This window comes from Scheffersomyces xylosifermentans, assembly GCF_036884685.1.
Source record: "Scheffersomyces xylosifermentans strain CBS 12540 chromosome Unknown RJT20scaffold_7, whole genome shotgun sequence".
Classification (NCBI taxonomy): Eukaryota; Fungi; Ascomycota; class Pichiomycetes; order Serinales; family Debaryomycetaceae; genus Scheffersomyces; species Scheffersomyces xylosifermentans.
In genome coordinates this window covers 451,340-465,170 of record NW_027042945.1, presented here as the reverse complement: position 1 = coordinate 465,170, position 13,831 = coordinate 451,340, and the positions used below count along the sequence as shown (strand labels likewise).

The following is a 13,831-nucleotide window of genomic DNA, read 5'->3' as shown; positions in this document are numbered from 1 at the left end:
TTTTAATGAATGTCTTTAAGCACAGAGATTTAGCACTTCAATTATGTTATCTAGATCGAAAATTGCTCCACTAGTTGGCAGCCTGTGCCGAAGTGTACGGAGCAAGTTGCTGACTTCAAATCCGGTTTCTGTACGGAATTACTCTGACTTTATGAGTAAACTACCGAGAGTTGGAGGAGGAATCTCCAGATTTGCGAAGAACCCACCACAAGCGCAAACTCTGCAAGATCATGCTACCCAGAACCAGGAAGCAAACAGCAATGCTGCTACTTCAGCAACCAAGAATAATGGGAGTAAAAACGTAAAACCCGCTGGATCAAAGCAGACTCTGACTTCATCTAGTGGTTCCAAAACTCATAGACATGGTAATACCACCGGGAATGGAGCCAAAGGAGCCCATTATGGAGCAAATGGATCTCCAGGGTTAAGAATTGCGCATAAGACACCATTCGGATCAAACGGAATTCTGAATAGATTTAAGGCTCAGGCCCAAGCTCAGGCCCAAGCTCAGGCTCAAGCAAAAGCACAAGCTCAAAGCAGCAGTCGTAATCAGAGCAAGACATCAGGACACCAAAAATTCACACAACAGAGAATTTCTCACCATCACAGAAAGAATAAGAAAGTTGCTTTGGAAAAAGTGAAAATCCAATTGCCTCCCTTCATCACAGTGTCAAATCTCGCTACAACAATGAACGTTCCATTGAACGATGTCTTGAAAAGGCTAGAAGTACTTGGATACGAAGATATGAGACATAACTACATTCTAGACAAAGAAAATGCAACATTAATTGCTGACGAGTACAACTTTGAAGTAACCATTGCTGAAGAGAATAAAGATGATTTGTACCCTGCTCCAATCAAGCCCGAATTATTGAAAGAAAGACCTCCCGTAGTTACGATTATGGGTCATGTGGATCATGGAAAAACCACAATTCTCGACTATTTGCGTAAGTCCACCATCGTAGACCAAGAATTTGGAGGAATCACTCAGCATATTGGTGCCTTTACTGTATTCACGCCAGTGTCAAAGAAGAAGATCACTTTCTTGGATACTCCAGGACACGCTGCATTCTTGAAAATGAGACAGAGAGGTGCAATTATCACTGATATCGTCATTTTGGTTGTAGCAGCTGATGATTCAGTCATGCCACAGACTATAGAGGCCATCAAACATGCGAAGAATTCAGGAGTTCCAATGATTGTCGCCATCAACAAGTGCGACAAGCATGGTGTAAATATCGACAAAGTATTGGGAGATCTTGCAGCTCAAGATATAGATATTGAAGACTATGGTGGAGAGACACAGACTGTGAGAGTTTCCGGAAAAACTGGATTGAATATGGATAAGTTGGAAGAAGCAGTAATCACGTTGAGTGAAATGAGTGAATTCCAGTCTGAGTATAGTAATATTCCTGCTGAAGGTTGGGTCATCGAATCGCAAATTGTAAAGGGTATGGGAAACATTGCCACTGTATTGGTCCGTAGAGGAACTGTTAAGGTTGGAGATATTTTAGTTGCTGGAACCACATATTGCAAGGTTCGAGGAATGAAAGATGAACACGGAAAGGCCTTGAAATCAGCTGGTCCTTCTACCCCAGTTCAGATATGGGGATGGAAAGAGTTACCAGACAGCGGTGACCAGATTTTGCAAGCTAAAAGTGAGCTGATTGCAAAGAAGGTTACTGAAATAAGAGAGACCAGAGCAAAAGAAGAGCAGATGACCAGAGATATCGAGACCATTAACAAGAAGAGACAAGAAGAATTGGAGCAAAGCAAGAAAAACGATTTGATTATTGAAATGAAGAAAGCTGGATTATCCGCTCCTGTCTCCGACGAACCCACCGTTATAAGCTGCAAGTATATTATCAAATCGGACGTGTTCGGATCTGCTGAGGCTATTAAAGAGAGTATTGACGGCTTGGGAAACGATGAGGTTAAATCGGTGGTTATTTCTCACGAAGCTGGTCCCCCAACTGAATCTGATCTTGATATAGCCAAGACTCTAGGAGCTAAGATTCTTTGCTTCAATATTAAGGTACCAAAGTCAATTGTTAACAAGGCAGACCAAGAAGGAGTCAGCATTAAAGAACACAACATCATTTATAGACTTATTGAAGACGTCACTGACGAATTGCAGTCCCACTTGAAACCAAGAATCGAGATCAAGACAAGTGGAGATATTGAAATCAAAGATATTTTTACTGTGACAGTGAAGAAGAGCAAGGTAAAGATTGCCGGATGTAAGGTTTTAAATGGTAGCATAAGCCGTGGGTCTAAGGTCAAGGTTTTCAGAGGTGAAGATGTTGTGTATGAGGGTACGTTATCCTCATTGAAGAGAGGAAAGGACGATATCCAGGAGGCGAGAAAGGGTAATGAATGCGGTTTGGCATTTGAAAGATGGGATAAGTTTGAAGCAGGAGATGTTATCCAAGTTTACGAAGAAGTAGAGCATCCAAGATTCTTGTAGTTTGTTTTGTATATAACCTTGTAAATAGAAAAATTGTATATAGCACAACAAGAATAGAGCATAACGAGATATTGCGGTGGGCAAATAGATTAATTCGAAAACAATATAATACATACATAAGCAGGCTTCCTATCATAGGAGAATTAACAAGAGATCAATGCATGATGAATAATAGATATTTTCATTGTAAAACACGAAGGCTCGCTTCTTAAATGGAGAATAGAACTTCCTAGCCTAACACTGATACCACCAACCAGTTCACAATGTTCGTTTACAATATTTTCTACGACTGACCCAATACAATAACATCGCCACCACTTTAAGAACAATAGCAAGGTCAACCAGCACCATGCCAACCATATAATCTGATTTATATTATAACTCTTTTTTTGATAACAGATATAACTATTTATAGTTTGAAATATTTTTCTATAAACAGAATAAGAAATAGAATGCTTGGAAGTTTACAGCCAACACAGTCAATACTCACCATCCCCAATATTCCACAAAAATGTAAAGCGTGGAACCATCACAGTCAACACTCACCATCCCCAACATCCCCACCTTAAAAATGGCTGCAATTTTGCAATCATAACTTTTTTGCATCTATATTTGCGGCATGGATGCATCTGAAAATTTGTCTCATCCCCCCAAAAAATAACTATTTCAGTCTTTTCCATTTGATTTTAATGGAGTGATAAGTGGATAATAAACTCGCCAATTGGATACATATACATACGGAGATGTCCTCTCACGACGAGTATTCTTCAGACGAAGAAGATTTGGTTGACGAAAATCAAAAATCAGACGTCTTTTTGGGCTTTGTAGACGCTCCCATCATTTATGATGATGATGAGCAAGCCGAAGACGATGAGGATGCCGAAGAGCCTACAATAGAAGATACTTTCATAGGTGGAAAGCCAGTCTGGCTTCACCCAGAGTCGTTTCCAGATGAAAAATTTGTCTGCTGTGAAAATTGTGGTAAAAAAATGGCTTTGTTATTACAGGCTTTTGCACCCATAGATGGAAAGTTATACGATAGAGTGATATACATATTTGGATGCAAGAATACCAGTCAATGCTCCAAAAAGAAGGGCTCAATTAAGGCCATCAGAGGTATCTCGAAGGACCCAGAAAGAGTTGCTGAAATTAAGAAAGAACAAGAGGAGGCAGTCAGTAAGGATTTGGATGCAAAGTTGCAACTCGATAATCAGAAAAAGCTTCAAATTGAGTTGACCAAGGACCTTTTCTCCAGTGGTACCAAGAGCGGCAGTAACGACAAGAGCGTCAACCCTTTCGCTTCTTCTGATTCGTCTAACCCATTTGCTTCCTCAAGCGGCGCCAATCCGTTCGGCGGAAACGCATTTGCAGCTAAAAAGGAAGAGACTCCAAAGGAGACTTCAAAAAAGGAAGTCCCACCAAAGGAGTCGTATGCTAGCATAGCATCCAAGAATACCGTTAAATCGAAGAAGCAAAGTGAAAAGTCCCAATATGAACTCCCATACTACAGCGGAAACTTCTTGTATGTGGACAGAGAGACATTCAAAAAGGAAACTAATGATCCAGAGTTGGAGAAATACAGACATTTGATCGACATGGACGTAAATAAAGACGACGAGGGAAGTAGCAGCGGCAAGAGAAGGGGCTCATCTTCGTCCGGTGCTGGTTTAGACCCAAGCACAGCTAAAATCTCCAGTATGTTGGACGACAAATACTTCGAGAACTTCTCTAACACAGTCAAACACAACCCGGGACAGGTTTTGAGATACAATCTCGGCGGAAATCCTTTGTTGTACAGTGGTAGAGATGAAATAGCAAAGAAATTTGCTGGCGGGTTCAATGTGCCTAAGCCGGCATTCAACCCTTCATCCGAGCGTCAATTCGAATTACAATTAATGCCAAAAGCAATCATGGACTTGGAGCAAATCAACGACGAGGACGTCAAAATCAATGATATTCTTAATGGTATGTCATGGGGAACAATTATTGTATGCACTGATGTGGAGGACTACGTTCCAGAAAGTTCTTTCGATGACAACCAAGTGGCCTACATAGAGGAGTGGTGTGGAGTTCAATGGGAGGAGAGTGTATAGATTTGGGGTTTATATTGATAGGAAAGTAATAAGAGCAAGAAATGAAGACAAATTTGTCGTTGTTGTAGTAACCGTAGTGGAAAAAAAGAAGTACGCTGGACAAGGAAGAACTCTCCTTATCATCAATATATGGGAGCTATTTGAAATAGGCTGCAAAGGGGGAATACCATGCATAAACAAGAAAGCACCCAAAAAAGCACAAAATAGGTGCAAGATAATGTGAGTTCACTACTAAGCAACCCTGACAACTAGATTCCACCTGATTCCACCTCATAGTTTCTAACCCACTGGGGCTAAGGACAATACTCGGCTTCATCCGAAGAAGTCATTTGACACTGACATTGTCCAATAAGCTGGATTACAACACAAGGCATCAACTCTGACAACTGGCTGCGAAATGACGTAAAACACCATCGGTACAGGATTCGTCGGTGTCTCGGAGTGGTATTACAAACGGGTATTTTGGGAGTTTTGGCGAGGCAGGCTTTGGAGGTGTGTTTCAGAGCATGCAAGGGAGTAAAATAAAGATACATTTTTGCAGAGGAAAGACATCTGATACAAGATGAAATGAAATATAAGATTAAGGTAACAAAGTAACAGGTACCAAGTAGCAGGTACACAAGAAATTTAAAGACCGTGGGTTCTTTTCTTGTAATATGGAATTTCCAGCTTGTGAAGACAACTTTTTTCCAGACAAAGTCGTTCCGCCCGGTTAGAGATCTGCTACTCAAGTTTCTCGCTACCCTGTCATATGACGTAAGTATACATGTGCGACTCATCCCTGTGAATGTGTCATGAGGATGTGGGATGGTTTAACTGAGCCGTCAGAGGTTGTGAGAGAACGGTGAGATGTGAGATGTGAGATGTGAGACGATGAGACGAGAACGTGAGGTACCGAGAAAGTCTTGTGATGTTATGTGATGATGTGATGGATTTTGGTTTAGTGTGGATAGTGGGTAGTGGGTATTGGGTAGTGGGTGCTGAGTACTGGGTAGTGGGTATTGTTAGAGCAGTTTAGTATTGTATGTTGTTACTAGAAAAAAACGGTTGGGTAAACACAATGGCACAATTTTCGATAGAATAGAAGGTACGGTAGGTATTAGTTCTTGGTATACAGCAAGATTTCATTTCAATGAGTTTCACTAGAATAACATAACCTGTACTGACATAGCCCTGAGGGTGGAAAAAAAGTTGGCAGGTCAGCAAGATAAAAAGAAGAAGGAGAGGAGGAGCCCGGGGGTCAAGTTCCTTGTCCAGCTCCCAGTCTGGCTCCCAGTCTGTTCGGTGGTCCCAGCTCCCACGAGATATCAAGACAAGAAGATATCACAGCAAAGGCCGATAGTGATGCTGGTGGTGGCACATTAATCTGTCTGAGTCCTGAGAATACCACGACAGACGCTCGCTTCCTGACGGTAACAACCGTGTATAAAACTACAAAAAAAAAAAAAAATTAATAAAGTAAAATAGTAAAATAAAAAACGAACGTAAAATAAAATGATTAGGGAAAAAAGATTAGGAAGGTACGCTAATTTTAGTCACAAACAATCATATAGTTAAGAATGCAACCTTAAATTTCACAACCGGAGAGAACAGTGTGTTCTTTGACTATCTAAGCAGCAGCAACCGTAGAAAACAAACGAACAATTGAAGTACTGAGGAATATTCAATATCCTACTTGACAACATTACAGAACAATCCCGTAAAATACCCAGAAAACATGACTGTTCCCCATTATTTGCTACTGCTACCATTATGTGCCATAGTATACCGCAATATGCCACCATTAAATACTATAAATATACCGTAATATACCACCATTAAATACCTTAAAATACATACAAACTATCGAGATACAACGAAGAATAAAATCTTTCAACCTACTCTCTATCCACTTTTATTCTCTCCATCCACTAAACGGAACTCCTTCTCCCTCTCCCTCTCCCTCTCCCTAAGTTCCCTCCCCACCAACCCGCTCTGGAACCTCAACTTCCGTCGCTAATTCTGATCTCACACATCACTATTTATTCTCTCACACATCACTAATTTTTTTTTCTCTCTTCTCTCTCTCACTAATTCTCTCGCTATCGCCAACGCCCTGCAGCTTCCCTCTGCACACAATTTCCCGCTAATCTGGCTTAATAACTTAGTGACACATTGGGCCGGAGAAGAATAGTGACAATTTTACCATTTGATGGTTCCTTCTTTACTGGGAAGAAACTCGAGTTTTTTATATATTCTTTCTTTTCTAGCTAGTTTCTGTTCTTTGCTTGTGATTAGCATACATTTCAACCAAGAAAACCCACCAAAACGGGCATTTTTCACTCCCCGTTACCATATATCGTGCTTGATCCAGACTCTTTACTCGCTACTAATAAAAGCAGCCTAGCTATTCCTACAGCGCTTTGCTGTTAACACGTTCTTTATTTCGAGATAAGAGCCAATTCCACAAAATAACACCACGGAAAGAAGCCCGACTACCGGAAAATCGCTTGAATAGTGTTTTCAAATGTCTAATTACCCTCCCGCAGCGGACTCTTCCAGCTCGGACGAGGACGATGCTTCATTCAGACCCAATGTCCGAATCCCCAACGTGAATCTTAATGATATTAGAAGACAACAGGCCCAAAGATCGAAGCCAAACCTTTCCAAGGCAGGTAAAAAGCTTACGGGAAAGTCCGTAAGATTCCCGGACATGAGAACCCCAAGAGACACTATTATATCGAATAATTCATCTACCACTAATAATTCAAGTGAAGATGAAGAAGCCGGAGAAGGCGAACATAGGTCGGTGTTACCCAGCTTCCAGTTCAAACCTAAGGATATCCATACGCCATTAGGCTCAGATGAGAATAATGAAGACAGTGACTTCGATAACGACTCCATTCCAGACTTTAGCCATATTCTAGATCAGCCGCAAAGCATGCAATATTCGTCAGACGAAGACGAAGATGTCCAACCCAAGGCTTCGAAGAAATCCAAGGCTCTGGCCGTTGATGGAATTGACATTACAGACCAATCTGCAAGAAAATCGATCTCTTCACTGAAAAGCGGCGAAAGTGAAGACAAGAAACCGGGACGTCTTAGAGGTATTCTTCGTAAAATGTCTCTAGCAGATAACAGCTACGCAGGCTATATAGGCGAAGATCTGCAGCCTTCAGCATCAGACACATTCATTGGCCGTATGCTAAGCATGTCAGGTGGCCAATTGGGCCTTAGCGGTGGTGGATTGGCACCTGGGGCCAGTAGAACTTCAGGTGAAAGAGAACTAGACGAAGAGGAAAGAGTTGGAACTGGGGACGGAGAGCAGATAGAGATGAAAAAGTTGAACTTTGACGAGCTTAATGATGAAGCCAAGAACCTTATCTATAACCATGTACCTCATGCTGCTCAGATGTCTACAATAAGAGAAGGTTCCAGCAGCGAGATGTCCACCAAAGGATCGACAGATAACCCTGAAGCAGACCTCTTGAACCATAAAGAATATGATAGTGACTCATCTTCAAGCCCAACATCAAAACCTCATAAAAAAGGTCACAACAGTCACCAAAGTAGTCTTTCTTTCTATGCACCAAATCCAGACCTTACACTCCGGAGAGACGACCAGCCAGAATATGATAACCAAGATGATTTCTTATTGGACGAAAATGAGGATTCATACGTTCCACCACCGAAGCAGGTGCATGCCGGTGTTTTGTCGTCTCTTTTGAAATTGTACCAAAACCCACAAGCCTCCAAATCCGCCAGTAGCTTTGGAACCAGTAGGAGTTTTGGTGGTTCTACCTACGGTTCCAGAGTTCCCACATTGGCAGAAGAAAATGAATATGACGAGAGCTTGAACTTGGCCGGATCAAAGTCTACTTCGACAGTTGATTTCTCGAAATTCAAGGACAGTTTGAAAAACGCTCCCAGTCACTTTTCGCTGAAAGCATATAAAGCAACGCACAAACTTGGAGGTAAAAAGAATAGAGAAAGAGTACAAGACAGTAGTGATGAGGATCAGGGGATGTACGATGAGAAAGACTCAGATGGAGTCCGCTTACCATCGTTTCAAAATGCAAGACCGAAGCAACCAAAGAGACAAGCCCCAGTTCCAAAAGTTTCAGACTTCAAGAAGCTTGCAAACCATAAGAAAGAACAGCAACTTCGTATTACAGTCCATATTGCTGATATCTTGCAAAGGCAGAGATTCATAATGAGGATGTGCCGTGCCTTGATGTTGTTTGGTGCTCCAACACACAGATTGGAGGAATACATGATTATGACCAGCAGAGTATTGGAAATTGATGGCCAGTTCATCTACTTCCCTGGTTGTATGATTGTTTCCTTTGGTGATGCTTCTACCAGAACTTCTGAAGTGCATTTAGTGAAATGTGCTCAGGGGTTAAACTTGTCCAAGTTATCTGATACTCACAAGATTTACAAAGGTGTCATTCACGACTTGATTGGAGTCGAGGATGCTTCAAAAAGAATTGAGGATTTGTTAAAGAAAAAGAACTTGTATCCACCTTGGCTATGCGTCCTTATATATGGATTGGGATCCGCTGCGGTTTGCCCTTTCGCATTTGGAGGCGGTTGGGTTGACATTCCTATTTCATTCGGAGTCGGATGCTGTGTTGGGTACTTACAATTTTATCTTGCCTCTATGTCGAATTTGTATTCATCTGTGTTTGAGGTCACTGCTTCGATCGTCGTTTCATTTATTTCCAGAGGAATTGGTTCCATTAAAGGTGGAAGGATCTTCTGTTTTGCTGCCATTGCACAAGGAAGTCTTGCTTTGATCTTACCGGGATATATTATCTTGTGTGGATCATTAGAGTTGCAATCGAGAAACTTGGTGGCAGGTTCGGTGAGAATGTTTTATGCAATTATCTATTCATTATTCTTAGGTTTTGGTATTACATTGGGTGCAGCTTTATACGGTTGGGTGGACAAAAAAAGCGTTTCAGCAAATCTGTGTGATGCTGGCCACTCACTCGACGACAAATGGAAGATCTTGTTCGTTCCTATGTTTTCGATTAGTTTAGCACTTATCAACCAGTCAAGATGGCAACAGCTACCAGTTATGCTTATCATTTCAGGTATTGGCTATATCGGCAATTACTTTGCTGGTAAGCACTTTTCACAAGTCACTGAATTTACAGCGTGTATTGGTGCTTTTATAATCGGAGTTTTGGGAAATTTGTATTCCAGAATTTGGAAGGGAATGGCAGTCAGCGCTATGTTACCAGCTATTTTCGTCCAGGTGCCATCTGGTATCGCCTCCAAGTCATCATTGATTTCTGGTATTCAGACTGCTGACCAAATCACTAAAGGCAATTCAACCACCTCTGCAAATACAGCCAACGGAGTATTTGATGCCAGCTCTCTTAGTTTTGGTGCCACCATGGTGGAGGTATCCATTGGTATTAGTGTCGGTTTATTTGCAGCCGCATTAGTTGTGTATCCATTCGGTAAGAAGAAGACGGGTCTCTTCACATTATAGATATTTTGGGTAACGAAGCAAATGATTATCACAGACAATATTCAACTCATAAACGAGGTCTTATCTGACCTATATACTGCTTGCTTTTGTTTCCCACGGCACATTCCATTTTTTGCATTCGTGGTAGCTCACGGTTACTACCCATTTTCATTCTCAACAGGCTAGCTGCTTTATAGAAAGTGTATAGGAAATCCACAATAGAATATATACAGCTACCAGCATCCATGGATTTCTCTCAACATTGACTACTAACACCTGCCCCCGAAGGAACACTTTCCACCTCCACCTCCACCTCCACCCAAACTCTCGTAGGTGTAGATTTGCAGCAACTGGATGAAAAGGGAAATGCGCTGGAATAGGAAATCCGGCACCTGACACAACACCACAACATAAACACACCGAAAATCGTGGCCGGCTTAATGAAGGAATGGAATATCAGTGTGTTTTGACGAAGTGGAAAGAATAATATATATCCATTTGTGGATGTTTTGATGGCATGGTGGTAAATGGGGAGTGAAATGGAGGTAAGATTATAATTAGCTTTTAATTGGATTGTGGGACTTGTACTGTCATTTTTTTTGCTTTGCTTTTTGTGGTAAGGGGACTGTAATTGGAACTGGTGTCATGACATGGCAAGCTTACGGGATACTGCAGCATTTATGATAGGCATTATAATTACAGTGTGTGTTTACGAATTCTGTTATGTATGTATTATTATGTATTTTATTACTGGTTTGTATATATTCCTCTCTATGCTATGTGTGTCTAGTGTGTTATGTGTGGATTGAAATTAGCAATGGCTGCAATTAAATACTATAAAAGCAAACAAAAAAAAGAGTTTACCAGAGCATATTTCCTGAGGGACTATTATTAGTAGTCCTTAATAACTAATGATATAGGCTATATCTATAGTTATAGTATTACTCTTTTTTTTTACACTCTTTCAATGTTGCATCGTTTCATAATTTTATTCTTTCATTCTTTCATTACTTCATTTAAATATTCAAATACTTCGTGTTACTTCTTCGCAGAGCATATTACTGAGGGACTATAATTAGTAGTCCATAATAAGTAATGATATAGGCCTATATTCACAGTTATAGTATAACTCTTTTTTATATTTTACGTTCTTTCATTATTTCATTGCTTCATTATTTCATTCATTTTTTCATTTAGATATTCTTTACTTAAACTTCTTATACTTCTTACACTTCTCTACTCCTCCATTACCCCCGTAACTATATCCTCATATGAAGCAACCCCAATTCCGATCACCATACCACCCCCGGATTTGCTCCAAAAGACGATAACGAAATTTTTGAAGAACTTAACATTTATCACCAGTTCTTTTTGCCGTAGATTTGAAGGTTTAACTCTGTAGATAGGTGAAACTTTCAGGTAAAAGTGGCATTCATACTCTTCAGAAGGCATTAAACAAGAATATGCTACAACTGAAACAAATATCGAGACTCTTGTCTCAGGGATTGAGCCCAATACCCAGCGATTCTAATAATGGAACCGAGTCCCAGCCGTCCTCGTCTGTCACCAGAAGATCGGCTCCACTCTCCATATCGCTTCTCTCCCACGAGGGAATACCTCTCACAACAGTTCTTAACAGGTCGGTATTGCTGGAAACAAAAGTGGCTCCAGATAACCTCCGGATTTACTCGCTTCAAGGGTACAAGTACTTGACGCTGGCCCAACAACCTCAAGGCGAAGAACAGAGCCAGTCAACGGATTTAAAGAACTGGGAGGTAATAGAATTGGACAATGGCTTGAAATTGATCATCAAGAGCTTGAACGTGGAATCGGCAACCACAAGCGATAGCCAGGAGGTGCTTGTAGGCGAAGAAGTAGGAGACAATGTATTGGTGAATAACACTAGCAAACAATCAAACCTGTTATATGTCGTTCTATTCTATGCCAAGCTGTTCCCGGACGCTGTAGCCAAATTGAAGTTGGACAATATTGCCCAAGCGTTGAACGAGGGCTTAAAAGGATATACTAGAGGGTGATAAAAGAGCTGTTTGAAGTAGTAGACATACCCATTATATAAGAAGAGGAGAGGCTAGAGAAGTAGACCTTCAGTAGTCGATAACAGTGAATGAAGAAGCCTCAGCACTAGAAATATACATAATACTAATACTATATCATAGCATTCTATATCAAAGCATTAAACTTGTTTTCCTGGATTGTAGTTGAGCGGTAATCAGACATTAAATTCTACATCGTGTAATTTTCATTTAATTATATTCATTGAAGAATAGTGAACACAGACTGACTAATAATAGATGAGAGAACAATAAACTATAACTATGACGATTGTAGTGAATTTTCAATAAAAAAAGATGCAAAATTAATCGGAATAAATCGATGATCAGATGACAATCGGAGATGGGATGGTTGGAGATACCAGAATATGAGAGATGCAAGGAGATTCAAGAATTTTAATAAAATAGGAGATCACGGTGATTGATAGTGAGATAACGAGTGCATGAGAATGTCGAATGGAGTATAGCAGATGACGTGATGATATACTTGACCAGAAAACTCATTAACATAAGCCAACATTAATAACATAAGGAGAAGAAAAGAATTAGTATAACCATACGAAGTAAGACAACCAGACCTGACAAAAAGCCGCAAAAGACGTCCAGGGGTTTCCACAATAACAAACTAATAAAAAACATAAGGCGTTCGGGCAAAAAGATAAAATAAATAGAAGGAACATCACTGGTGTATAATATATCATCATTGTAGCCTTGAAAACTGCAGTAGACACTATTGTCACCGACTTCTCTTGATTATCTCTAGTATTCTATCACTTTTGTATTCATAAATCTCTCTCTTTTTCATTCATATTCTTTCTGATAGTTGGATATGGATCTATTTGCCAACCATATCGACATCATCATCCTCTTCTTCTTCCTCATCATCATCTTCGTCACGATCTTCCATGTCGTCCATCAAGCTTTCCTCATCAAAGCTTTCTTCCTCCTCGCTGTCGTACCAAAAGTCTTCGTCTAAAGGCTCTTGTTCGTGTTCTCTAGACTTTGTGGTACTGTTGCTGTAAGCAGCAAACTCACTTTCAGGCATGATGAAATCCTCAGGGATGTCTGCCTTGGATCTTTCAACTTCCTGTAACACCTTTTTCTTGTAAGCATCTGGGTTCTTTCTGAACTCGACGGAAGCATCGATGTTAGCGGGAGAGGATACGTTTGGGTCTTCAAGTAATGAGATGATCAGGATCAATACACTCTCAACTGTTTGTGCTGGGGTCCAAGTCTCACTATCTGGTTCATCGGAAGTAGGGTCTCCACCTTGATGCAAGATGGAGATACACAAACGTCCGTCACGGTAGACGTTGGGATGGTAAATGGCAGGGGTGAAACGGAAGGTAGGAGGTGCAAAAGGGAAGTCCGAAGGGAATCTCATTTGGCCCTTGAAGTATCCGCCGTGGTACATGGAGTCTTTGTTGAGTACCATGATACCGATGTTCCAGAGGAAGATGTTGTCATCGTCAAGTTCGATGTTGAACGATGGAATGCCCTTTTTCGGGTCTGTAAGGTCTTTAAATTGTCGCTGGAGTATAGCGGCGGCCGACTTAGACGACATGATGGAAATGGGGCTCGTGGTGGGTTGTATGCTGAAGTGGAAAAGCCAAAAGTACTGTGGTACGGCTGATGAGTTTAGATATATTGGATAGTTGGATGGTTGTAACCAGTGTTTGTCTAAAGGGACTGGGTATTAGTAATAATGATGAGTAAAACACCGGATTTTCTGTTCGTG

The 13,831-nt window shown here is 40.8% G+C and overlaps 6 protein-coding genes across 6 annotated transcripts; 4 read left to right on the top strand and 2 right to left on the bottom strand. All coding sequences in view use genetic code 12, as the record gives it.

Moving 5' to 3' along the window:
• The first annotated feature begins 7 nt into the window (after window positions 1–7).
• On the top strand, window positions 8–2,718 carry IFM1 (translation initiation factor 2). The gene has a single exon (XM_064917723.1). It carries the CDS (start codon window positions 44–46, stop codon window positions 2,465–2,467), a length of 2,424 nt encoding a protein of 807 aa, XP_064772392.1. The 5' UTR covers window positions 8–43; the 3' UTR covers window positions 2,468–2,718.
• A 456-nt stretch (window positions 2,719–3,174) lies between these two features.
• RJT20DRAFT_130375 (uncharacterized protein) lies at window positions 3,175–4,613 on the top strand. Its single transcript, XM_064917722.1, has one exon. The coding sequence runs from the start codon at window positions 3,211–3,213 to the stop codon at window positions 4,558–4,560; it is 1,350 nt and encodes a 449-aa protein (XP_064772391.1). The 5' UTR covers window positions 3,175–3,210; the 3' UTR covers window positions 4,561–4,613.
• Window positions 4,614–7,873: 3,260 nt separating this feature from the next.
• On the top strand, window positions 7,874–10,042 carry RJT20DRAFT_99415 (pheromone-regulated protein; the record flags this gene model as incomplete). Its single annotated transcript, XM_064921767.1, has 1 exon — window positions 7,874–10,042. The coding sequence occupies one exon, from the start codon at window positions 7,874–7,876 to the stop codon at window positions 10,040–10,042; it is 2,169 nt and encodes a 722-aa protein (XP_064772390.1).
• Window positions 10,043–11,387: 1,345 nt separating this feature from the next.
• RJT20DRAFT_130364 (uncharacterized protein) lies at window positions 11,388–12,233 on the top strand. The gene has a single exon (XM_064917721.1). The coding sequence runs from the start codon at window positions 11,485–11,487 to the stop codon at window positions 12,055–12,057; it is 573 nt and encodes a 190-aa protein (XP_064772389.1). The 5' UTR covers window positions 11,388–11,484; the 3' UTR covers window positions 12,058–12,233.
• Window positions 12,234–12,985, bottom strand: RJT20DRAFT_130363 (uncharacterized protein). Its single transcript, XM_064917720.1, has one exon. It carries the CDS (start codon window positions 12,795–12,797, stop codon window positions 12,639–12,641), a length of 159 nt encoding a protein of 52 aa, XP_064772388.1. The 5' UTR covers window positions 12,798–12,985; the 3' UTR covers window positions 12,234–12,638.
• CDC34 (SCF E2 ubiquitin-protein ligase catalytic subunit) lies at window positions 12,929–13,657 on the bottom strand (the record flags this gene model as incomplete). Its single annotated transcript, XM_064921779.1, has 1 exon — window positions 12,929–13,657. One exon carries the CDS (start codon window positions 13,655–13,657, stop codon window positions 12,929–12,931), a length of 729 nt encoding a protein of 242 aa, XP_064772387.1.
• Window positions 13,658–13,831: the final 174 nt, after the last annotated feature.